The 26156-nt window shown below is 39.2% G+C and overlaps 1 protein-coding gene across 11 annotated transcripts in view; it reads left to right on the forward strand.

The window, feature by feature from the left end:
* The window catches only part of PJA2 (praja ring finger ubiquitin ligase 2), a 124366-nt gene that overhangs the window by 81560 nt on the left and 16650 nt on the right, over positions 1–26156 (forward strand). For 5 of the 11 annotated variants that reach the window (XR_010469110.1, XM_065046665.1, XM_065046658.1 and 2 more), the window contains 3 exons: positions 1708–1925; positions 4793–4874; positions 25188–25388. Coding sequence is in view for 10 of the 11 variants with exons in the window: in XM_065046665.1 (XP_064902737.1) it covers positions 25190–25388 (199 nt within the window). In the remaining variant the exon portion in view is untranslated. Of the gene's footprint in view, positions 1–1707; positions 1926–4792; positions 4875–10305; positions 10489–19353; positions 19623–23297; positions 23414–25187; positions 25389–26156 lie in introns of those variants that run through there. The other 6 variants (XM_065046662.1, XM_065046663.1, XM_065046664.1 and 3 more) reach the window with 6 other exon arrangements.

Below are 26156 nucleotides of genomic sequence, written 5' to 3' on the forward strand. Positions count from 1 at the left end.
CTACAGTCAGGAAAAAAAATGCATTTAGAAATTAATAGATAAGGTGACAGTTTCATTAAGTGAAAAGGTGAAATTCCATTTTGGAAATCAGAGTTTATTTTTTTCCTCTTTCAAAAGCATGGAGTATAATTTTTAAATTTTGTATAATAAAACCCCTAAAAGCCAGAAATATACACTGGTTTGCAAATCATTCACAATCTTCACTCACTCACTCAATCACTCACTCACTCGTTTTTTTAGCTGTATAATGTTTTGCTGAAAGGACTTTAAAAGAGTTTTTGCAGGCAGAGTAGATCACCAGGGTCTTTCAAGAACTTCTGCTCCAGTGTATGACTCTTCAAATGTAATTGTTGAGATCTGCAAATGTTGTGAGAAACATAATTTTCTTTTATTCTGACACTGTTTGTAGTAGTGGGCTTTATTTTCTTCTATGTTCACTTTGAACAATGAGCTTCTAAAGTCTGTAAATTATCTACATATAATAATGTTGAAATACTTTCAATTTTTTATTTTAACATAAGAAATAAGACTTGGGAAATTCAGGAAGACAGCCTTTTATGTGATTTGTTGTTTAGTTTCTCCCTAAGGCCTTTTTCTGAAGGCATATAGCCAGGCTAGTACCACCATATTTACTTTCTATTCTGATTTACACGTGGACAGTAGTATTGGATCTCATTCCTTAATGTTATCTCTGAGGTACACAGACCTGAATGCTGTCTCTTCAAATCTGTTCTGTGGTGCAGCTTCTTAACCAGAGCTAACTGGTAACTATTCCATTCCTATATACATGGTAGGTGGAAAATATCTGAACTTATATGCTTATAAAGGTAGAATGGTTGTTGGTAAACTTCTCTCCTTTGAAATCAGATGAGATGTCATTGCAGTGAAAGCATTCTTTCACGGTTTTGTGAAAGAATTGTATTGTAAACCAACGCATTTTATTTGAAAGTGTACAGAGCAGTAAAAAAAATATAGGAAGTTGAGCATAATTTTGCATGTTACAGCAATTGTTTTAAGTGAGATAACTGTGGTTTGTATCCTTATTTACTGGCTTAGTTTGAATAAGCAATCTGACTGGCCAGGGAAGATTATTAACTCAATAAATAAAGAAAATTCAGGCTATGTATATATATCCTACTTCCTTTGCCAGGAAAAAAATTAGCTTGAAGCATGTAATGGAAAAAACAAAATAGACTTGGCTTTCACTGTGTGATCTGTGAGGGCTGCAGAAGTTATGCTGAACTTTCAGATTCTGCCAACAGCCTCCTGATGTTTTGCACATAAAAGATATGAACACAGCCAGCAGTTTCTGAAGTATAGTGAATTATCTAGCAATCAATAGTATAGTAGATTATCAACAAACATAACAAGGTGGCTTGATTGTAAATATGCCAATATGTATATTCGGTTTAATATTTTCAAGTTGTCCTACACAATGGACTCTATAAAAATCAATCACTTTTTTCTCCAAGATTTTGCAAAATTGCCATCTGGTTTGCTAGTTACATCAATAAAATCTTACAGGTGTTGTTACTGAAACAAAATTAACATAAGTAGCAAGATAATTCCTATAATAATTCCTAGATGGATTCTGGTTGGTGAAAAATCAATATCTAGCAAATGAATTATGCCATCCTATTTAATTTGGAAAGTCACATTCTGAATTTTCAGCCCCTCTGTTAATTATGTTGTTTGCATCATTTTTAGATCAGTTGTTCCATAAAGAAAAGAACTGACGGGTCTGGTCTCCAGTGGCTGTAAGAACTGATGCTGAACAAACATGGGAGTTATTCCACATGGAGTGGACTGTGCTGCTGTTTTCACAGTGAAGTCTGTCCTACTGACTGCCTTTGAAACACCTAGAAGCTGAAAAAACGCTGAGGCAGACAAAAATATAATCAGATTAATGAGGAAATAAACTGCAGGTATAACATATTTAACCATGGAATTTGAATATTTTAATTTTCTAATAGGCAAGCACCATCAGTTTTGGATCAGTTAACTTTCTGATGAAGCTATATCTGACATTTGCAGATTCTACCCTTCTTATAAATTAGTTTTCATTACAACAATATTTGCCTTTCTTAGACTTATGTTAATTAAAATGATAAAAAATTCTGCTTCCAAAACAAGTGCAGACTTTGTCTGCAACTTCAGCCAGAGTATCCAACACATTTCTGCTATGCAGTGTTAAGGAGGGAGGACCTTGTGGTATTTTCTGTGCAGCAATGTTATCAGTGTTAGGCAGTTGTCCTAGTTTCTCTGGGGTGGTACAAGCAGAGGCTACATAATTACAGGGTTGGTATCTACAAGCAGACATCTAAATTCCTCCTTAGCCATACACATGAAAACACACTATAGCACTACCTGCACAGAATGGCTTGTAAATATTCGGACAGTCTTGAGTCTGAGAAAAACCGCACACTAAAAGGTATGAGAGACACAAATCAATTAAATGTAAGCTAACTATTTTGGTGGTGAAGGGACTGACATCCCAATCTTAAGCCTGTTCGAAAATCTTAACCGCAGTTATCTACAGGTAAGATTGTCATTGGTTTAATTATCATCTAAAATAGGCTTATCCCCCTTTGTTAAGCCAGGACCTGTTGTGGTACATATGATCATGGACATACTTAAAAAGTTCTTTACAGTACTCAGATTCAGTAAGGAGAAAAATGCTGAAGTAGTGAAAAATAGAATCAAAGCCCTACAGAGTGGTGCACTGTGCTGGCCAAGGATTCTCTAACTTCAGCAGCTGAAGATGGACAAAAACTCAGTTCATCCTATCAAGAAAAAAAAAAAGCAAAGCAATGCTCTGTTGAGACAAATACATACAACCTCACAAAAAAAGCAGACAGTTTTCAAAGTAATACTTTTTTTTTTTTTTTTTTTTTTTGGTAAATTCTGAACAACTGTTACATACAGGGGTGTGAAAGACATGCTTGCAGCAGCTATACAGCTCATATGCATTTTTCCATTTTAGGATCAAGTTCTTCTACCATAGCACCTACTAAAGGAAAGAGTGCCTCAACACATTAGATCTGCCTTCTCTCAAGAAGGGTAAAGGAGTGTCTTGAGTAGTTTTGTACTCAAGGGTGTCAGTAAAAAAGCTGAAAGAATCATTTGGAACTTGGAAATAAACACAGTAGCCCAAACTTTACTGTCAGTTGCACAAATACAGCCCCCAGGATCCTACTGTCTTTGCCAGAAATGCAGTCAGAAGTAAAAATGCATCAACACTGTCCCTTCTTGAACCTGCATCTCTGCACCTGAAAGCAGAATTTGGTTCAATACTTACAAATATATCTGCCAGATCACCAGTGGGCTAAGATAAACTCCCTTTCCACGATGATTTAAGCTAAAATGCCAGGCTGTGAGCTGGAGATCCTGAGACACTGTTGCATTTTCCCTTGCGACTGCTCAAGAAAGGTGATTTTTATCATCTCTGAGCTTGGGAAGGGTAATCTTTATCTTCTCAGAGCAGCAGAAATCCTTGCACTGTGCAAATTCAGAAGACACATTTATTAAGCTTTTGACAAGCTTTCAAAAAATCTGTGTCTTTGACTAGGCCAGAATTTATTTTTGAATTTAATCATTACCATGATACCAAGTATGATAACATCGCAGACCTCTTAACTTATCTAGCTCCTAACGGATTAAACTCATTACTTATCTCTAATGCTTTGAGATCTCTCTCTCAAGAAACAAACAATTGTTAGCCTTAATTTCTAAAGTTGTTTCTTTTTGTCAAAACAGCATAGCAAAATTGCATCAAAGTGCAGCAAGGACTGGCTACTCTGCAAAAGAAGGCAAGCCAGGAGCCAAGTGTGACAGCAAGTCAGATGGGAGCAGTTGCCTCACTGACAATGTTGCAGGTGTCAGGATCAGGGCCAGAGATGATGATGACAGTCAAACACAGCCCAGTGTTGACCTGGCAAAGCCGTAGTGCTGAGTCAGGCTTGTTTGGGTCAGGGTCAGGTTGGGGGAGGTCTGGGACTAGGTGCAGACCAGCTGTTGAACAGCTGTGGCCCAGCGGTGAAGCCACATCTGGAACAGCCCAATGAGAAAGGAGGGGCAAGCCCTTGCTTCCAGCTTTCTTCACTGCACTGGTGGAAGAGGCCAGCTTGGACTCAGACAGCTGAACTTCTTCATTCTGCCAACTAAACACCAGAAGAGGTGTCACAACCGTGACAAAATAGACTTTGTGCCAAGATCTGGATACATAACACACATGCATAGACACACTGTGTACTTCAGTCAGGTCCAGAGAACACCGAAAAAATTACTTCAGCTATTCTGAGCTTTTGTATCAGAAATATTTTGTAACTGTAGTCTGAAGAGCAAAAATTAACCATTTTAGAACAATGGTTAGGCCTTTCCAGTTCAGCTGGTTAGCTGAACTGGCCAGAAGTGCAAACTCTTAAAACTAGTTACGGAAACATTTTGCTCTATATAGTCCTAGTATCACTTTGGTGTTTTTTAAGCTGACAAAACCAATCATTGTGACAGTATCCATTTCTCTTAGTATGCTTACAGGATGCAGTGTCACCATTTTACTGTGTTACAATATCACAATGACACACCTAAGGAGTTTGGTAGAGGGGATCAATCTTGCCCAGCTACAGGTTTTTATATCACCCATTTTGTTTGATCTTTCATGCCCAGTTTGAAAGTGTATTGCATGCCTAGGGTGTAGCAAGTTCAAAACAACAGCTGGAGCTGCTACAGTAGATGAAGATCTAGTGTAAAAGTAATTAGTTGTCTTTTAATGCCTTTTTTTTTTTTTTTCCAGGACAGAAAAGGTGGAATGCTTCTGTTTAAACATGCTGCAATTTAGGAAGGAGGTACAGGAAGAGGTTGCTGGAACCACAAGTGTAAGAAAAACAAGAATCTATGGAGTTAGCAGCCTTTGACTTGTTTTGTGCGTAGGCCTTCATGCACACGTTTGAATGCTTTCCTGACAAAGAATGTCTTCCTGACTAAAGCCCTTCAAATTTTAATCCTACACTGTACTGGTTGATGAATGAACAGGAATTATGCATGTATATTGATTAGGAGAGTCTCAGGTCCGCAGCTATGATTAGTACAGTACCTGTTTGTGTGGTAGTTTTTCATGGAATTTCATGGTGGCGATTTTGTTTTGTTTTTGCTTCTTGTTGTTATTGTTGAATACAGAGCTGTTTGCTAGGATCTAATCATTTTCTGATTCAATGTATCATTGCTGAAGGAGGTGAAATAATCAGAGACTTTCCTAGGAAATTAACTTTAAATTATTTTTATTTAGGGAGTACTTTAGGACATAGAAAGATTGCATGCAGTACTTTGTTAATGCTTTACAGCCTGTGTACATCTTGGTTCACTACAATGAGATACAAATACAAGTAGAGTGGATTCAGTCTCTTTAAAGAAACTTCAATATGTTTTGGTTGTCCTGGTAGTTTTTTGGTAGTTAGGATTTCATTTACTACTGTGAGTTATTCTGCAGAGCTCTGTTCTTGCTAACCCATAACATGAGGTACTTTAGGAGGCCTGAGCTGTAAAAACATGGCTGAATCATTAATACATACTGTATATGGAATGTCAGCATAACATTGAAACAGGCTTCCTAGAGAGGTGGTTGATGCTCCAGGCCTGTCAGTGTTTAAGAGGTATTTGGACAGTGCCCTGTGGAGAGGTCAGGCAGTCAGACCAGGTAATTGTTGTAGGTCTCTTCCAACTGAACTGCTCTGCTCTATTCTATTCTGTTCTAAATAACTGCAATATCAAATATAGATTTATTAATCAGTTGGTAATTGCTATGAATAACCACCAGATCTCACCAATAAAGCAACCATTTAAATATTCTTATTCTTTAATAACTGGTTTCATTATTCAGCCCAATTTCAGACTATAGGAGCAAGTTCTTTACATATTATAGTTGTGTTTTATCACCCAAGTAGATTATCTACACAATGTAACCCAGAATAAAATAATATACCATTTGTTACCTTTTTAATTTTGGTTTGGTTTTGGAGATGTAAAAATGTCTGAAATAATAGATGTCCTGTTTAGAAGCTCAGTGGGCTGGATCTTACTGCCATGCAAAGAACAGTAAGTGACGTTAGCTATAAGGAGGAGAAATTATTTTTACTAAGCTAGTTTTAAATATTTGTTTATCTGCAGTACTGTTTCATTGCTTTTAATACAGAAAGAAATGTTTTGTTACATAGAAATTGCCATAATGAATCAAGAAAAAACTTAAATCTTTAAAATCTTTTTTGCAATAGTGGCAGGAATCAAACTGGGGAAGCACTCTGAAGTACAAAGGTAGGGAATAATCCAGTCATGCTGAAATAATTTTCTTAATCAGTTAAAAATACTTTAAAATCTCAAATTCTGAACATAGATTTATAACCTTTCCATAGATGTTGGTATATATTTTTATTTTATACTATACTATACTATACTATACTATACTATACTATACTATACTATACTATACTATACTATACTATACTATACTATTTTTAATTTATACTATATATTTATACTATATTTTTAATTTATACTATAATTGTAAACCTAGATGTAAACCTAGATGTTGACATTATCTATATAAACCGCAAAGTATATCTTGTATACTGCTACATACTTGTTCTTAATGTTACAAACAATTCATTCACATGAAAAATCTTTCTGTGTGTTTACTTACTCTTTTGAATACAATTTGAATGACAGCGTGGATGTATCAGTGATATGAAGGTATCTTATGCAACCATTTAAAATTCATTAGAAAGAAACTGTTAGACTTCCTGGACTTTTGAATTATGTCTTTAGTGGAGTGCAATCATCAATAAGCAAAGCAAGCTTCCAGGAAGAACTCAGTCTTGCGTCCAGCTGAGGATACAAACTCAAGATGTTTTCATAGTAGTAGTATTCTTTTATTTAGACTGACATTTTCAGGCAAAATTTTTTGTATTTCCATGGAGTGATGGGGTGATGCACCATGAAGAGTATTCACAGAGGCTAATTTTAACCTTTGGTACCTAATTTCTCCTGTTCCCTTTTACGCCAGTCTGTGGGTGTGTGAGCTAGATTCCATAACAGTATGATTTTCAATATAAGCCTGACTTGAAGAGCTGTATCCTCTGCTGCTGAGGGATTTAAGCTCTATTGATTGCAGAGCTAGTCTATGAACAGTAGGATATCTTGATCTTCTTGAGTAACTCACATCATTGCCTCAAAGTATCTGAGTTTGGCTTTTCTGTCCCTCTGTCTGTCTCCATGCCTTTCAGTACTCCTTTCTAATAGTTTTAAACACTAGCTGTTTTTAGAAAAAAAAAAAAAAATGACAGAAGAAAAGAACCATAGAATAGAATAGAATAGAATAGAATAGAATAGAATAGAATAGAATAGAATAGAATAGAATAGAATAGAACAGAATAGAATACAGAATATTTCAGTTGGAAGGGATCTTCAATAATCATCTAGTCCAACTGCCTAACCACTTTAGGGCTGACCAAAAGGTAAAGTATATTATTAAGGCCATTGCCCAAATGCCTCTTAAACACTGTCAGGCTTGGAGCACCAATCACCTCTCTAGGAAGCCCCTTCCAGTATTTGACTAACCTCTCAGTAAATAAACGCTTCCTAATGTCCAGTCTAAACCTTTCCTGGCACAGCTTTGAGCCATTCCCAGGTGTCCTGTCACTGGATCCCAGGGAGAAGTGACTAGCATCTCCCTCTCCACTTGCCCTTCTCAGGAAGCTGTAGAGAGCAATGAGGTCACCTCTCAGCCTCCTTTTCTCCAAACTAGACAAGCCCAGAGTCCTCAGCTGCTCTTCACAGGACATGTCTTAACAGCCCTTCCACCAGCTGTGCTGCCCTCCTCTGGAGGCATTCAGGGACCTTCACATCTTCCTTGTATCATGGGTCCCAGAACCACACACAACCTTCTTGGTGAGGCCACACAAAGGCCGAATCTAGGGGACAGTCCCCTCTTCTGAGCACTGGCTGTGCTGTGTTTGATGCCCCCAGGATGGGGTTTGCCTCTGGGCTGCCAGGGCACACACTGCTGACTCACACTGCGCTGCTGTCAGCCAGCACCCCAGCGCCCATTCTGCAGGGCTGCTCCCCAGACACTGCTCTCCCAGTTCATACTTGTGCCCAGTGTTAATCCATCCATGGGCAGAATCTGGCATGTCTTGTTAAATTCCATGCCAATCATGATTGCCCAGTTCTTCAGTCAACCTAGGTCACCCTCCAAGGCTTCGTGTCCAGTGAGACAGTCAACAGCACCTCCCAGTTTAGTATCATCACCACACTTACTAATGGTGCATTCAACTCCTTCATCCAGTTTGTTAATAAATATACTGAACAGAACTGGCCCTAGAATTGAGCTCAGAGGAACACTGTTGGTGACTGCTCACCAGCAAGATGTAGCCGCATTTGCTACAACCCTTTGAGCTCTGCCTTTCAGCCAGCTCTTCACCCAGTGTGCTGTGAACCCACTTATCTCACAGCTGGACAACTTGTCCAGAAGGATGCTGTGAGGAACAGTATCAAAAGCCTTACTAAAATCCAGAAAAGCTACATAGAGTCGTAGAAACATTTTGGTTGCAAGAGACTCTCAGGATCATCGAGTCCAACCATAACCTAACTCTAACACTAAACCATGTCCCTAAGAACCTCGCCTAAACACCTTTTGAACACCTCCAGGGATGGTGACTCTACCACTTCCTCAAGCAGCCTGTTTCAATGCCTGGCAACCCTTACTGTGAATACATATTTCCTAATATCCAATCTACACCACCCCTGATGCAACTTGAGGCCATTTCCTCTTGTCCTATCACTTGCTACTTGAAAGAAGACACCAACACCCTCCACGATACAACCTCCTTTCTGGCAGTTGTAGACAGCGATAAGGTCTCCCCTCAGCCTCCTTTTCTCCAGGCCAAACAGCCCCAGTTCCTTCAGCCGCTTCTCATCAGACTTGTGCTCCAGACCCCTCAGCCTCCACCACTCCAGGTGGAGTGGTGGCAGGAGTATGGGACACATTCACAGAAATCACATTTTATTAGGTGCATGTTCGCTTGTTTTCTTCTTTGAGGATGAAGTTTATTCTCAACCTTGGTTGTCATGTTTCAATAGGTAGATATTAGTGTTCATGAATTATTCATCCCTGATTGTTATGTTTAGAATGCACCCAAAATGTTAATACTAGACAACTAAAAAACTTTTGCTGTAGATGGAAGCAGGCTAGAATACCATCATCTAATACCTTTTTTTTTTTTTTTGAGAACTGGATCTGTTAATTATTGCAATGGTACGAAGATACTTAAGTTGACAAGAGTGTCAAACAATGTAAGTGTATGTTAGTTGACATATTCCACATGAAGTTGATAAAAAGAGATTTCCCTAAGGAATTACTAATTGTATTAATAAAAATAAATGTTCAAACTTCATAAAATACTTGAAAATGGGGGGTCTTCATCACTATACACAACGTGCAGCATGTTTTTTCTGGCCTCGTTTTTGTATCGCACAGTCTGTACCATGTCTTCATCCTATATGCTGTGTGCTTCTCCTCCGGCTTTCTGTGTGCGCACAAAATAGCACAGTAGTTCTGGCATGAGGCCATTATTTTTTTTCTTTTCCCTTGCTCTGCCCCTGTCTTTGTTTCCTCTGTAATATATGTCTTTTTGCTTATCTCCCTCTTTAGTACAATGGATATCACCTGCTGTTTTGTGTAAACCTTTGTGCTACTGTGTGCCACTCTTCCACACTTCTCCGCAGTAAAACTTGAAATTGCTTTCTGCCTGCCTCTGAATAGCAGAATTTCCTTTGAAATTCAGATAAAAGTGACTGGCCCAGAAGTGAACTCACTCTGCATGATTAAACAACAGATTAAAAGGCTAACAGTAATTTATTCATTAACAGACAACGAATAAAGGCCAGAAACACAAAATCCGGGCAGGAACACCACTCCAGGTGAGCAACGACGACGGGCGTTCATGAGGCACTATAGCCGTCACCGGGGCCTCAGGGCTGGCCAGGCCCTGTCACCTCGGTGTCCACCCTCCTCGTACGGCTCTAGAAGCGCAGGTGAGCGGCGCTCCCGCCGCGGGAGCTCACCGAGCTCACCTCAGTCGGTGAGGCCGCGACGAGCTCCCGACCTCCGGAGGTTGTAGCTACACAACCCCCACCCTCGCTAGGCAACCCCCGGGCGTCATTCGAGCCGCACAGCCCTCAAGAGGCGGCAGGTCCTGCCCGGAGAAGACGCCCGCTCCTCACCGAGGCACAAGCCCCGCCCCACTCCGCCCCTCCGTGGGCAGCAGGTGCAAGCCCACTGCCTCTGTTCCCGCCCCCCCGCCGGGATTGGTCATTGCTTTTTCACACTGTCCATATATTGGCCGCCGGTGGCGGCTGTAGGGGACCAGGATTGGCTGTAGTGCCGGACGCGGGTAGGCAGGCTGCGGCGGCGAGGCGGGTGAGCTGGGCTCGCGAGGGGTAGGTGCGGGGCCCGGCCCGGGCTGGCCCAGTTCGGTGGTTCGGGACAAGTCTGGCCCGGCCCTGGCTGAAACCCGGGACTCTGCGTGCGGTTGCTGGCTGGGCAGGGAGGGCGGTAGTGGAGCCAGTCAGGGCCGCGCTGCGGTCGTCTTCAGCCTTCGGGGCGGTCGCTTGGGCCGCGGAACGGCGGCTTCCCGTCAGGAAGAGGCTCATGGGGCGCGGCCTGGCCGGGCGCAGAGGCAGCCCCGGCAGTCTTGTGCCTGAGGATTTGGGCCTCAGCCAGTGGGCGAAAGAGAGGCCGAGAGAGTTCCGCGGCCGTCTCTGAGCCGCGCAGCGGGTCGCGGCGGCCCGACGTGTGCCTGTGCGTGCGGGGCCGCCGGTGCGCGCGCGGAGGCCGGCAGGGCACGCGGCTGCGGAGCAGGCACGGACAGGCCTTCGGTTAAAGGTTTTTCCGCTTTTTGTGTTTATTTGTTAACGAGCACACGCCACAACCACGTGCCGGTGACTCTGTGTCCCGGGGCGGAGGGAAGAGCCTGCTGCGCGATGCTGAGGCCGGAGAGCTGTTGGCCGTGGCAGGTGTGGCCGTGTCCGGCACGGCAGCCTCTGCACGCAGCACAGCTGGGCGGCCTGGGTGTTTGCTGTGTTACCTCAGACAAAATAAAGCTCAGTGTGGGCAGGCTGTCCTCTAAAGTTGCCTTGAAGTCAGTTACGAAGCACTCACAGTACCTGTTTGTTGGAGGAGAGGTGGTCTGAGCTGGCTGTGAGCAGAAACACCCTAAAATTCAGGGACAGAAGGAAGGTGTCTTGGGCCCAGAATCCAGAGATTTGTTAAGGTTCATCAGCCAAAAGTATGTGTTTTCTTATGAGCGAAAATGCATTGGCCTGTAGTAACACTGTGCAAGATGGGTTTTGCACCTGGATGACAGCCTCCCTTTGGGTGTTTCCTGTGTGTGCTTTGATGCTGCCCCTTTAGTAGGTTCTTTTGAACTGCTTGTCTTCAGCTGTGGTGACTGGTGGAACTGGGATCTCTCACGATACTGTGCACTGCAGATGCTTGATTAGATACTGCTGGTGAATTAACACTTTTATGTAGACTATGTATCTGTTTTACAGCATTTTAATCTGCATGGTGCACGAAGATGTAAAAACGTATAAAATGTTGGTATTATAACTGTGATGCTGAGTACTCTATAGGATGTTTGAAAGCTTAGAGACTGCATTTAGTTCCTTTTTCTATACCCTGACATGTTCAGACACTTTGTTATTGCAGTGTGGTTCTTGATTTGCAGTTGTTTGTATACACAGTTAAGTGATTTAGAGGAATGATTTTTGTTTAAAATTCTGTTATGCTGTATGTAGAAAAAAATAAATTATGACCTGTAGCAATAAAGAGTGCTGTCAGACCGTTTTTCTCTGTTAATGCACGACTCATGTGAATTTCATTTAGGAGAAGTATGCATATTTAAGTTTGTGTAAGCAAATATATGTGATAAAATGTTTATTTGTAGCTGAGTCAGACTTGCACAGAATCAATTTCCTGCTCTTAATGGCCATTAAAGAAAGGAGAATGTCTGGAAAAAGTTGTTCAGAATAATAATTTTTAAGTTGCGCTAAAATGCAGGATCAGGGAACTTCGCAAAATATACCTATGTTTTTATTTCTTTTGCCAACTCAGTGAATTGCAGTGCAGTGTAGGTATTGTGCAAAAGTCCTTGACAGATAAAGGCCTCACCAAAATAGGACATATTTATGAATTCTTGCCTTGTTAACCTAGCTATTCCCATAAAAATATTTACTTCTGGAAAAGCAGTTTAGCATAGCAAATGAAACATATGATGTATTGGATGAATTAAGCAAATACTGTTATGGGTATTGGTAGCAGAAGTTTAAACTGGCATTGCTACCATTTTTATATAGTAATCTCCCTTGTGGTCCATAGTACTTGTTGGTTGTTTCGATTCTTGGTCTCTTAGGAAGGCTTCAATAAAACAAAAATTATTACTGTGCTCTACAGCAGTAGAGGCCAGAATCTCGTTGCACTGAGGACAACACATTTGTAAGGCAGGCAGTCCCTGGCTTGCAGTTTGCAGTTTAAGTAGTGTTTGGTATCTGAGGCAATAGGAGTTGAGGATGCAAATGAAGTTGCAAACATAAAATTTACAGTTCAATGAAGGTTTATCCTAGTATTTCTGAGTAATGTTTTGAACAAACAAAGTATGGGGAGCAAATTCGTTCTAGTTCATTTATTCCCTCATATGTTAATGATCCCCCTGCATTTTTGTGGGTAGGGCTGTAAGTCTAATAAAGTCCATTGCAGAGTTATAATGACACCTCAGTAATCTGCCTGTATGTTTAGTCATGTATTATGGCAGATCCCAAAGGTTTGCTTTGCATTCATTTCAGTTGGCAAATGTATTTAAAAACTTCAGATAATACCTTGAAACAGTATCAAAATTATGGAAACAACTTTGAATGTGGGATGAATATAGGTGAACCCAAAATTCTGGAGAAGGGGAATGATAGCTAACCTCGGCTTTCTGTTCAGACCATCAATGGAGAAGTGACAGTTTCAATGTCTTTAAAAGATGCACTAACCTTAGCTTAGGATGGTACTTTGCATCAGTGTTTGAAACTTCAGCTTTGTGTATTTTATAGCCTGAAGTTGAATGAAACATACTTCATGCTGTTTATCACAGGAACATTCTGAAGTGCTTGGAGTAATGCTGTATACATGTAATATAGGGGCACCTATTTGAGTTGTCAAAGTGTAAATTATACTAGGTGTTGCAAAAACCTTGGTTCTCTTGTAGGCCACACCTGTCTGGCTATATTTTTGATATTGTGGAGCAGGACTATAGCTTATTTATATGGGAAATGAAGGTAATTATTAATGACCTTTTAGTAATGAGTGCAATACTGTGCAAAGGTGACAGAATTGCTGGCCATGTAAATTGTTAATGGGCCTTGTGTCATGGTGGAAAAACATCTTTAGAAATTCTGCTGCCAATGGTATTAATAATTCTGTGTAGTTTTAAAACAGCTTTTCAAATTTGATTAATATCAAGTGTGATGCTTTGATAGTAGGCCCTTACACAGGTGACTATGGAAACAAAGAGAATTCCAGCTGTTTCACGTGTGTGCCTGTTAGTATGTGCTTACACGTATTAAAACATGACTTGAAGCTTGCAGTTGTTCAGATGCTAAAATGCCTTGTGGTTTTTTATGTATTGCTATAAAATTGGTAATATCTCTCTGCTGGGTGCTAAGCAGTGAAAAGAAAATACAAGGTGATAACTGATTTGAGTATGAAATTATGCGACTTGTTGATTCTATAGAAAACCAGAATACACATATAAAATTCTGATCCTGAAAGTGGATTGTGGATGATTACTCAGAAGATTAGAGATAACTGGTTATCCTGAAATGTCCTACCCTGTTACCTTACTTTCAGAGGTGAAATGTTTGAAACCATCAGGAAGGAAGTTTCCATAACCTGAATTATTTTAAAACAGTAGCAAAACCTGTGTTCTGCTTTAGTGTCTCTGTAGTTGGCTTTTTATCTTAAACAGGTGTATCTTCATCAAGAGTGACAGCTTAAAAATTATGGTGTAAGATTTTGAGCAGTTCTTAGGGTCAGGAATCTGCATCAATAAAAAAGGTAATGGTTCTGTAATATATTTCCAAGATTTAAAAGCAACCACTTTTGACTACAAAGGAGGTGAAAAAAACCCAAACTACGAAGTATTTGTATCACACCCAGCAAAACTGGTGCAATTCCATACAGCATATCAATTGTATAACCTCTTAGAATTTTTTTGAAAACAAAAAAGTATGTAAAAGTGATAGAGAAGTTGATAGGTAGAGAAGTGGTGATTTATCTTCTAAGTTATATAAAAGCAAGCGAACAGTGATTGGGAGTCACCTTCTAGGTCGTATTTAAGTCTACACAACACATGTTTTGGAAAAAATAGCATACAGATTTTTGTCTTCACCCTACATAGTTATGTATGATTGTGGTTCTAGCCCTGGGAGCAGAATAAATATCTGAAATTCTGCAGGGTTAGTTGAGAGAAATAATGAATGTCTGGTAGGGACCTCAAACAGTTATCCTGTCATGTTTTTCCTCTCTCCCTGTCTTTCCTTACAGTGATTCTTCATTAGATGTTTGTTTGAATCAGCATTGCTGATTGGTATTCTTCAGCTTCCCCAGGCAATCTATTTAACTGGTATGATATTCCTAGTGGTAGAAATGTTACCTGTATGTCATTTCCATATGTTGTTCCCAAATGTTCAGGGAAGTGTTCCTTGCTGCCATCTAAGATGGATCTTTTTTGAATTATGGTACTTAAAATGTTTGTAGAGAGCTAGATCTGATTTTAAACAGCATTGGTCAAGATAGAAGGGTGACTTTTCCTCTCTTATATTCTTTAACACAGCTCCATATGTTGTTGTATGCCAAAACAGAGGGAAGTATGGACTTGTAACTTGTGGTCCTCTATAATACTCTGCTGCCCTTTTGCTTAGCTGCGCATTGCCAATTATTCCCCCTTTGGTTTTCTTCCTCGGATTTTTATTTCTACCTTGACAATAATATCCTGCGCTTTTCTTTTTGAGAATGATTTCACTTTCTTCACAGGTATATTAGAATCATTTCACATTGTTTCTAAAACTTAAAATTCTTGAAGGCTCAACTGATTTCAGGTGAGCTCTCCTGTCTGTTGGTTGGATCAGAGACTTTTGTTACCCTTGTATCCAAGATAGAGAATTCTGCTTATGAAAGTTTAAAGCAAGTGAAAGTGTAAAAGTTTAAAGCAGTGAATTTTTGCCATTCTTCAGGAAAAAAACCCATACAACTACTTCTAAAAAATTACTTGCATTACTTTTTGTAGTGGGTGAGGATTCATTACGTGGCTTTGGTTAACATTAATACAGGCAGTTATGTAAGATGAAAGACAATAATACATCTTTAGGTCTGATATTTTGCTGAATCAGATATCTCCATCATGTGAGAGTTTCACGTACCTGACTTTCCACCTTGGAATTCTCTTGTCATTGCTAATTTGCTGTGTTTGCCAGGGAGGAAGTGCCTATTCTAACTTGTTAAAGTAAGTTGAGGTCATCTGCACTAGTAAAAGTGAACCTTGTCTGCTTAAACTATGGAAAAGATTTGGTGTTTTGTTTAGTACTGGCTTCTGTTTGCTGTCTTTCAGCTCTAGAGAGATGCTTCCTCCTCCAGAAAGCTTATAATTGGAACTCAAATAGAAATGCAAAATGTGAAAGTCATAGGCAGAGAAAAAAGAGAGGACAGATATGAGGGGTTTTGGTGCTTTTTTGTTTTTTGTTTTTTTTTTTTTTTTTTTTTTTTTTTAGTGGGAGGGAGAGAAGGAGATGAACTACCAGTACAGCTTTTATTAAGAATAAGGACTGAATTTTTGCATGTCTTCTGAAAAGCAGTAAGTAAAAATTACTGGTTTCATCCCCTTAATTTAGTACACGCATTTAGAATATGAAAACTTTTGATGTTGGGGAAGGAGAGGTAAGAATGTTCAGCTGATGATTAGCAGCCTGTAACAGTGTTCTGTTTTAACAGAACACATTGCTACAGGGGCTACTGGTAAAGTTAGGCTTTTTATTCTTAAAGTTATAATGCTAACTTTCTAAGGGATGGTGGGACTTGTTCTTAACGTTAGTACGTGACACATGCACTGTCCTGATCTTTAAAAGCTTCTAATACTTCTATTACTCAATCTTCCTGCTCTCTTGAGTTGAGATTTAGTGTGGAAACTCTGCTGAAGCTATTCATCAGGATAAAAACTGAAAAAGCAATTATTGTAGTAAGCCAGAGCTGGCGGCTGGTAGGACAGATTTACATGTCCTACCAAAGCCAGGGTTGAGTCAAAGTCAAGGAAGACAAAAAGTGATGCATTCAAACTATTTACAGTTTTGTGTAAGTAAATAGATCTGGGCTAAAATTGGAGCAAGTCAGTGCAAATAAACTGGAAATAATGCAGAAGTTTAATATAATGTTGGAGGTGCTAAATCATCAGAGGACAGTGAAAAATGAGTGCTGAAATGGTTACAGATCAGTGATGCAGGGGCTTTGGCAGCAGAGTTTTTGTGGTTTTGGACTGCTTGCATCTTGCTTGGTTCTACAGCCTCAGCTGTGCTACTGCAAGTATCTGCTGAGCTTTAAAAAAAAAAAAATGAAGACAGAATTAGACCCTCAAAGAAGGGTATTTGATAAAGGTGAGTAAGTTCATGCAGTCCAGCTTACAGCTTGAGAGCCAACTGCTGTAACTGCAGCTGCATCAGAGCAAGCCTGCCTAACCATGGCTCTTTGGCTGATGTGAACAAATGGCAGACATCTGTGTAGAGGGATTCTGTGCACCAGTGTTGGTTGGAACAGCCTGGATGAAGTAACAGCAACCATGCAGGATCTTGAATTCTAGGAGGATTCCTAAGGAACTGTATGAAGATGGTGGTTATTTAGTAACTCACCCAGACACCTCTACATGGGATGTGATGACTAGGCTCCACTTGTGAAAGGAGTTCTGGACTTGAAACAATTTTGTGTCTCTATTTTTCCTCATGGGTTTACTAAGTACTAATTACCCTGTGAATATATGTAAAGCATGCATTCAGAACAACCGTGTAGAGTTTCCTGCATATACTTGAATTCAGTATTCTCTGTATAGTGCCAGCACCTGTTCCCTTTGAAGTCTGGGAAAATTTTTCATAATTTGTATAATGCTGTGAATTGTATATGCTGATTATAGGAGATAATTAATTGAAATTAGGAGTATGCAGACAACATCCAAAATACTAATCCACTTGCTTCTTTTAGACTGCATGTTGACTAATGCTTGGATAAATACAGAAACTATTTACATTGTATACCTTAATGGATTGTAACATTTCGGAACCTCAGTTTTTGCATTTGTGGCACAAAATGCATCAAAAGCTTCAAAATTCTGAGAAATACAAAAAGGAAACAGTTTAGCATGGAAGTAGAAGGAAGCTGTTGTCACCTTGCTGGTGTTCATCCATTCCCTTTTGGTATGTGGGAAAAAACTCAGATCAGTGTCAGAGTATTCTGCAATGATCTTGTTTTTAAGGGTCTTTCCTTTTAAAGTATGTGTGTGGAGGTGGATGCTAGTAGTGTTTTGGTTATTTATATATATATATTTGTTTATTACCTTTTCATGCAATTCAGATGGGTGTCCACTGAAACATTGTATGTCACTGAGGTAAGACAAATAGTATTCCTCACTAAGGAGAGGAGGAAAAAGACATGAAGTTGTTCATTCAAAGTTGTAGTTCAAAGTTGTCTTCCGATCTCTACTGTTGAAAGATAAAGCTTTTTTTTTTTTTTTCCTCTGAAACAGCATTTTAGAGTTTGTCCTCTAAATTTTTGGTTACTAACCATTTAGATTTTAAGCACTAATAATATGATTCATACATTATCACCAAGCTTCCTATATTAAAATGCTACAAAAAATTTGGGAGATGGGGTCTGTTCGGTGATCTCATTTTTCTTCTGTCTTCCCATAGTACAATCTCTTACTATTCTTTGATCTGACTTGGTGTTCCTTGGAGAACAGGAATTTGTCCCATGAAAAAAAATCAGTGGAAGGGCACTCTGGAACTAAGTCCGTCCCCTCCCTTTCAAGCCCTTGGGATGCACTACTTTTCACGCTTCCCTGCTGTTACCAGATGACTGTCAGTGTGCTGCTGCTGTGGTTTCCAGTCCTGCTGCTGCTGGGAGCACCCATCTGGTTCCCATCCTCTCGTCTGGCTGCCTGAGCTGCAAGCCTGTGGGGAGCATGTGTGCAAACAGTACAGGGCAGAGGAGGAGTGAACTGTCTTAAAATTATCTGGACCTCATTTTGGTACTGTATACTTTGTGTTGTAAGACCATCTTTTATTGCTATTTTACTGTTGCTAGCATTGATTCTGGTTGTATCGAAATAGGTTCAGGCTAGTAGTGTAAGTATAAACATGTTGACACCAGGTGTGCTTGCACACTTTTAAGAGTTTTATTTGGAGTGACATAACAAGCGTGAAGAGCCCAGTGCTTTTTTTTTTTTTTTGAAGTTCACAAAATAGCAATTTGCTCTGTTTAGTGTATTCATTAGCTCTCTGAATAGTTCTAAATGCAGAATCATTTTTGTCACTGAAGTGGATGAGGTTGCAATAAGCATTCTCTTTATTCACAGAGGTATTCAGATATCTTTAACTGGCTGTGTATATTTCCAAAGTTAGGGAAGTGGAAAAAATACCCGATTTATATTTGCTGAAAGGATGCTTTACACTATGGAGATTCCAGAGACCTAAACCGGTCATTTTTTTTTTTGAAGGCACAGCTTGCTGCTGTTTCAGTCATTAACAAAATCATCAGTTTCTGTAATCTGAGAAGTAAAAAAAGTTTATTGTAATTTCAGTTAAAGCAAATTCAGTGGTAGGCCAGCTGCCAGCTTGTTGAACTTGGACCACAGGCCACTTTTGCCTTCAAAGAAAGAGAAGGAATTATAGTAAGTAAAAACATTGACTTAGGGGAATCTATAGCTCAAAGAAGACTACAAAATAACCTGGAAGGCTAATGAAAAGCCAGTAATTAATACCTAAAAAATAAATCCCTGAAGCATATTCAATTTTTTTCAGTGTACCTGTAGCTGAGCTGATATTGATTATGGAAATAATCACCACTCTGTTCTCAAATATCTTAACAACCTAAAGTCACTGCTGAACCTAAGACTTTGTGGAAGGAACTTTTCGGTGAATAAATCTGGTCCTTTAGAAAAAGTTTGGGGTTTGCTTATGATATGGTGTACTTCTTTTGTCTGGGATAGAGTTAAATTTCTTCATAGGAGTTTGTGTGGGACTATGTTTTGGATTTTTCTGCTGAACACAGTGTTGATAGCACAGGGATGTTTTAGTTCTTGCTGAGCAGGGCTTGAACAGAGCCAAGGCCTTTTCTGTTTCTCACGCAGCTCCGCCAGCGAGGAAGCTGGGGGTGCACAAAAAGCTGGGAGGGGGCACAGCTGATGGATAGAGCTGGCCCCAACTGACTGAAGGAATATTCCATTCCATATGGCATCACAGTTGGCAATAAACCAGGGAGGGCAGGAAAGCAGGTTGGTGAGGCTGTCAATACTTTGGACCTGTGTGGGCATTGGTGGGTTACTGGTGAGGGGTTAAACATTTTTTGCATCACTCTTTCTTTCCTTATGTTTCTTTTGCTCTTTTTTCCCTTTAAAAAGATTTATTAAACTGTCTTTATGTCAACCCCTGAATTTTTCTCACTTTCATGCTTCTGACTCTCTGCCCTATCTCTCTGAGTGAGCTGTCTGCCAGCATTAGACTGTTACATGTGACTTTCTGATGTTTAGATAAATCCCAGATAGTGAAGGTGAGATCTAACTGAATATGCGTTGTTATGAGTGCTAATTTGCCACTGTATGTAGTTTGAACCTTATAAACATAATGAAACATTTAAAGCATTTCAGTGTTAAACTGCCCACAGTGGCAAGAGAGGGAAATTGTGACAGTAAAATATTGTTTTAAATTATTTAAATGTTCATCTCCCTTTTGGGGATTTTTCTATGACTTTCTTCCGTTAACTGAAATGGACTAATCTCTTCACCATCCCAAGCCATGGTGCTTGGAAAACTGAAATTCAAATTTCTTTTTAATTCATCTGCTCCTGGAAAGCTTTCAATACCTGCAGGAAGAAAGGGATGTGGAATATTGGTTAAAGATTAAGAATATTGGATAGTAATGTATGAAAGATAATGTGAATATTTTTACATGGAACTTCTGAGTTGATAAAGGATATGCTTTCATTATGATTTGGAATTAGTCAGGTAAGGAATGGGGTTTCAAGAGTGTGAGCTGGTTGTAAGTTTCACCCATTTGAAAGCCAAATGCATTCATACACTTCTGGAGTAATGCAGATCTTTTTATTAAAGATGGTAACCTAACAGTAATTGTGTCAGTATTTCATGCTTTTACTTTTCAAATATTGAATGTGTGATCCTGTTCATGCCTTGTGGAAGGAGATGTTTTCTGTGATTCATAGATGTCAAAACAAAAAGAGCAGCTAAGTAGGATAAAGGAGATTTGTTTTTCCAAGTGTTGTTGAGACTGAGACCATAATATGTATACAAGTTTTTTAAGAATACTGGGAGAAATCTGAGAAAGTGGAAAAATACTTGAGTTATTTAAAGATTGAAAAAATATTTTTTAGAGAGATATTTGAAACTCATTTGTGTCTTAAAAAATAAAACAACAAACAAAACAACCAACTTCTGCAGCACAGTGACAACCTCCTCCTCCCTTGTAATGACAAACACTTGGGACTGTTTCCTCCACCCCAAATTCTCCCCTTCCTACCTTCTCCTCCTTCCTTGCCCTGCTCCCCCCACTTCCCAACACTCCTATTTTCCCCCTGTAAGGTATATAATAGGCCTCAGAGATGACTGAATGTGTGTATGAATTATACCGAGGAAATAAAATTGGACATACTAAGATCCAGGTCAATTTGATGGAATGCTTAACTGAAAAGGTCTTTGAAGTTTCTACGATTGTGGGATTTCTTTTTTTTCAGTGGAAGTTACAAAACTTGGTTGCTTTCTCCTCAAACTACAGAAATTGCTAGGTGTCTAATGGAAAGTTTTCAGTATTTCAGCTCTTGGAAGAAGAGCAAGATCTTGTTCAGATGTTCAGAATTGCTTTAGATGAATTTTGATTTCTTTACTATTTATTTATCTATCCATTTATTTATTTTTACTGTTGCATCTATGGACTAGACTCTGATCCAGCAAGGTGGTGCTATCCAGGTAGATCACAGCAGTTCTGGAAATTGTGAATAAGATGAACCTGCCTGCCTGTTTGGCAGTTGACATTGCCCTGTTCAGGAGTTAGATGCCAATCATGGCATATGCCTTTACAGCTGCACAGGTGGTGGTGATTTGTGTGAGCAGTCTTGTAGATCTAGATCATGTACTCCTTGGTCCCAGCAAGCTGCTTCTCTTGTTTCTAAGTGCAGGGTGTGAGGGAGTCAAGAAGGTAGGGGAGAACAAAAGGTAATGGAGAGGAGAGTAAAAGGAGGTAGGTGTCTGGGTTTCACAGCATGAGGACTGGGATCATGTTGGAGGACTCTGCCTGTAACTGAGCAGGTAATTCTAGTGGTCCGAAATCTGGTTCTATAAATTAGAATGGTTTGAGATTTGTGTGTATGATTGTGGTCAAAGGGATGGATCTTTTCTGAATGTTCTAGTTATAGTGCTAGGTTGTGAACACATATATGTGTGCATCTACTGTAACTTTGAGCACTTCTGGACAAATGTTTTGGTTTTTGTGGGAGAGGATAAGTTGGTCATGCACTTTGGATTGATTTGTTCTAGGTTCTGAGGCTTTCTGTGTTACAGCCTCTAGTTTGCTGGCTCTACAGAGTGGAGTCTTCACTGCAATGTTTGTAGGAGAGGAAACCTGCTGCTCTGCATGAAGGCTGTGCTTGGCAAAGGCTGGACCTGGCTTTTTATGCACTGAGCATTTTAGGAGACACTTTTTTTTTCTTTTCTGCTTTATGACAGCTACTTAATGCTCATTTGAAGAATCCAGGTTACTGTATTACCCTTTTGAAAGGGTGGAGGTGTGCATATAAACCCCTTTAGCCTGAGAAGTGAGTAACTAGCCTGCTACCCCTACCTTGATTATTTAGAGACTAGTGTGTTGTGAGACTGGTTTGTTTCGCAGAACTGTGTTTTGTCAGCAGGTATTTGGTGTGGTTTGAACAGGCCTACTCAACGGAGCCTCTGAAAGAATATAGAGCAATACGCACTTCTAAGATTGGGTTAGCCTGAAAGAAGAACCTGAGAGAGGATAATATGTGTCTCAGGAACTTGACTGCCTGAAGAGTTTCTTGTAAATTGATCTCTGGATTCAGAGACATGATGTACCTTTTAAGAACTATTGAATACAAGATGATACTCTCTATATGAGAAAATTATTTGGAACAAAAATTTAGTGGATTGCACCCAGCTTCAAAGATTTTTGTATGCCATGAACATCAGTTTTAAACAATAGGACATTTAAATTCTGAAAGTTTGACTCTCTTGAGTAGACATCTGGTTTTCAACAATAGTGGCGTTTTAGAGAAGAAACTAAAATTCAAAATTGGGCACTTACGTTGTATTTTTACCTTTTTTTATTTCAGTCACTTGTATTACCATATTTGAAGGCAGATTTCTCTGTTGCTGTGCTGATTTACTAACCTAACTCTTGGATTCTGCTCTGCGAGTTCAGATTGGCTGTTCATTGTCAGCTCCCTCTGGCAATTTGCTAACCAGCCATGTTATAATCGGTGGAAATGTAAGAATTCTGAGAGCTTGCTTAAATAAAAACAAGTTGCTCATTGACTTTTTAATGATATTAACTGGCTGACTAATTAAGAAACAAATTCAGTCCTCTTTCCTTGCACTAATTGCAAAGAGGTTTCTTTTGCAAAGATGATATAGAGTTTTCACCTTTCTAAAGATTGCAGGGGTAGTATAGTTAGTAACAAATTGACCACTTTAGCATCTGTTGTTTAATGTGGAATGGGCAGGTTTGGACAAATACCTGAAAATATTTTCAGGGAAGATTATAGGTAACCAAAGTGCATAAAGTTTCCTAGATAAATGAGAAAAAAGCCTCTGCCTCCTGCCATTTTTTTCTGCGAAGGTTGAACTGAGTTGTATCCCAGATCCATAAAAATAAGCAGTGCCACCATATTGCAGCTAGTGATGGACATGTTTGGACTTCTGCAGTGTTCACGGAACTTGGCTATGGTTGGAGAGATTTCATCTGTGGAAAGAAGAGTGAAAAGAAGACATGGCTAGGATTACACGTTTTAAGGGAGATGTAGAGCCATATGTGTAATGTGGTGAGTTATAGCACAATATTTTTGTAGCAAATGGTTTCTTAGAATCGGCTAAAGATGACAAAGTGAGGCTGACAGCATCAGGTAAAAGACCCATAATAATTTGCTTAAATGTTGCAATCTTAAACAATGTCATGTAAATAATTGCATTTTAATTTTAAACACTGCAAGTATCTTCACTGTTGCTGTTAGTTCACCTGGGAATGAAACAGTAATATTTTAGAATCTTGTGGCAGGTGTTTTATTTTAAGTATAATTTTGTTTGGTTTACTCAACATTTTTTTTTTTTCCACGTCAGGCTGAGAGAGAGTGATTATTTTTCTTTTCCTGGAACTTGCATTTTTTTTTTTTTTTTTACTACTCATGTTGCTGTGTTTTTGTTGTTTTTTTGTTTTGTTTTCCATGGTGAAGATCAGGCAGTATTTGGACTTTTCCACAGAAATTGGACTTAAGTGCAGGTTGCTAGGAAATGTATAGAATTGCTATACAGGCAGTTGTTGACCAAATTCTTGTAGGGTGTTATGTGTTTGAACCTCTTAAGACTAGCTTCTACTAGAAGCTGTAGCTTACAATAAATGGCTTTCTTCTGTTCCCTTCATTAAAGCTTCTAAGGGATCATGTGATTTGAGAGTGCAGCTCCCAGAAAAATATTTCCTTGAATTTTATTTTTCATGTTCTGTTAGGTGGACAGCAACACAGTTAGTTTCCTCTATGTCAGTCCTAGCAAAATGACAGTTTTGAAAGTGATGCTAGGTTAAAAAAAAAGGTAAAAATCCTGCTTGGACTCTTTGCTAGTTAGTACATGTGTGTAGTTGTATCTTCTAGGCAGCCGCATACTGCAACTACCAGACTTACTAATGGCTGTTCTACTTGAAGCTGCATGAAGTAACTGCTATTAAATGATGTCTTTGCATATAGATGTTTTCAAGAGTAGTGAACAGATTGATTTCACAGCCAGCAAAGAAAAAGCTTTCTTATTTTTCTGAAGTTCAGAAAATTCTGTGTTAATGGTTGCAAACTTTCATAGCTGATACTGTTGCTGTATTAAAATATCTCTTCATTATGATATTGACAGCTTTCCCCCACGGTTTTTCCATGTTTCCTTGTATTGCTTAGCCCATGTTTTCTTGGTAGAAGCATTAAGATCTGTTAAATGGAATATTGCTGTAATAATAGGAGCCATATGTGGGCAATTGCTTTATATGGCCATGCCTGAACATACTGTCTGGTGCAAAGAATAAAGCCGTCTCCCTGGGACTTGGGACTTTTGCTTTAGAAGGTGTGATTTGATTAATTGTACTTTTCCCATCAGAGGGAGAAGCTTGCTAGGGCTGGCTGAATTGTGATGCATCACTTGAAGGTTTTTCCATTATAGCACTTGCAAATATTTTTTGCAAGCTGACATGTTGTCAAAGCCATTTGCAGAAGTGCACCACCTTAAAAAAAGTCACGTGACATCTGAACTTGATATATTTTTTTTTCATAAAGTATGTTATTTACTTCAAACATGTTAAGGTGGGGCAAGATAGGTGTTTGTCAATATTATTTATTGTAGATGAAAATTCTGTTATGTGCTTTCATCACATGCCCATAACATGCCCATAATATGTTCTTAATAATTGTTTTGTTAGCGAGTGGAGCTCAAGACTTTAGAACAATGGGAAATCCCTTGCCAAGAAAAATCATATTTAATTGTTGGGAAAGAGTGAAATTATAAAGATGTATTGTTGTCTAATGATTCTCCCGGTATTTTTCTTTCTTCTATAATCTCATGTAGAAATGGGTCAAGAATCTGCCAAACCTGCCTGGCTCAAACCAGCAGGAGGATATCAGAGTGCGACTGGTAGAAGATATGGAAGAAGACATGCCTTTGTTGGCTTTAGACCCTCTCTGAATAGCCAAGACAGAGATGAACATCAACACAATGAAGACAGCACACGGTTGGAGTTTGAGAATGTTCAGAGAGAGAGTTCTTTATGTATGTGCATATCTTTGTGTATTTAATTACAAACTGGGATGCTTGGGGGTAGAGGAGGTTAAGGCTCACAGAGAAATCTGAAAGTGTAAGTGGCTTTACAGAATGCAATTTAACAAACTCAAAGTATAATCTATTTTAGGGTGTTTAATTTTTCCTGAGGAAGGGCGTTCCTGAATGAGTTTATGCATTCTAACCAGCTAGAGAACTGTAACATTGTATAATTCAAATTATTTTGTCTTCCAATCAAATAATTAATCACATTTGAAAGCTAATACCTATTGTAACCTTCTGTTTGAAATGAGGCAATTAAATAGGTGACCTATCATGGATGAAGTTGTTCTGTCTTAGTCAGCCTTAGTGTAGTTACAGTGGGAATTAGTTTAAGTTTATAAAACATTTTTAAATGTTCTCTTTGAATTTTTTATACCAATCAAGCCACTTCCCTTTCTGATTTAATGAATATTGAGTGTTACTGTTTCCCAGAATGTCTTTTGAGATTTTTAGCATCTGAATAAAAATTTCATAGATAATATGGAATGGCATGTTGGATTGGAAACATATTCCTATCTCCTTGAGTGTATGAGGTTTTCTGCTTAAAGTTTGATACAGCCTCAAATCTTCCAAAGTTGCTCAGTCCTGCACTTGGGTCACAACAACTCCAGGCAGTGCCATAGGCTTGGGGCAAAAGTGGCTGGAAAGCTGCCTGATGGAAAAGAATCTGGGGGTGTTGACAGCCAGCTGGACAGGAGCCAGCAGTGTGCCCAGGTG

This window comes from Columba livia, chromosome Z (genome assembly GCF_036013475.1).
Source record: "Columba livia isolate bColLiv1 breed racing homer chromosome Z, bColLiv1.pat.W.v2, whole genome shotgun sequence".
NCBI classification, from domain to species: domain Eukaryota; kingdom Metazoa; phylum Chordata; class Aves; order Columbiformes; family Columbidae; genus Columba; species Columba livia.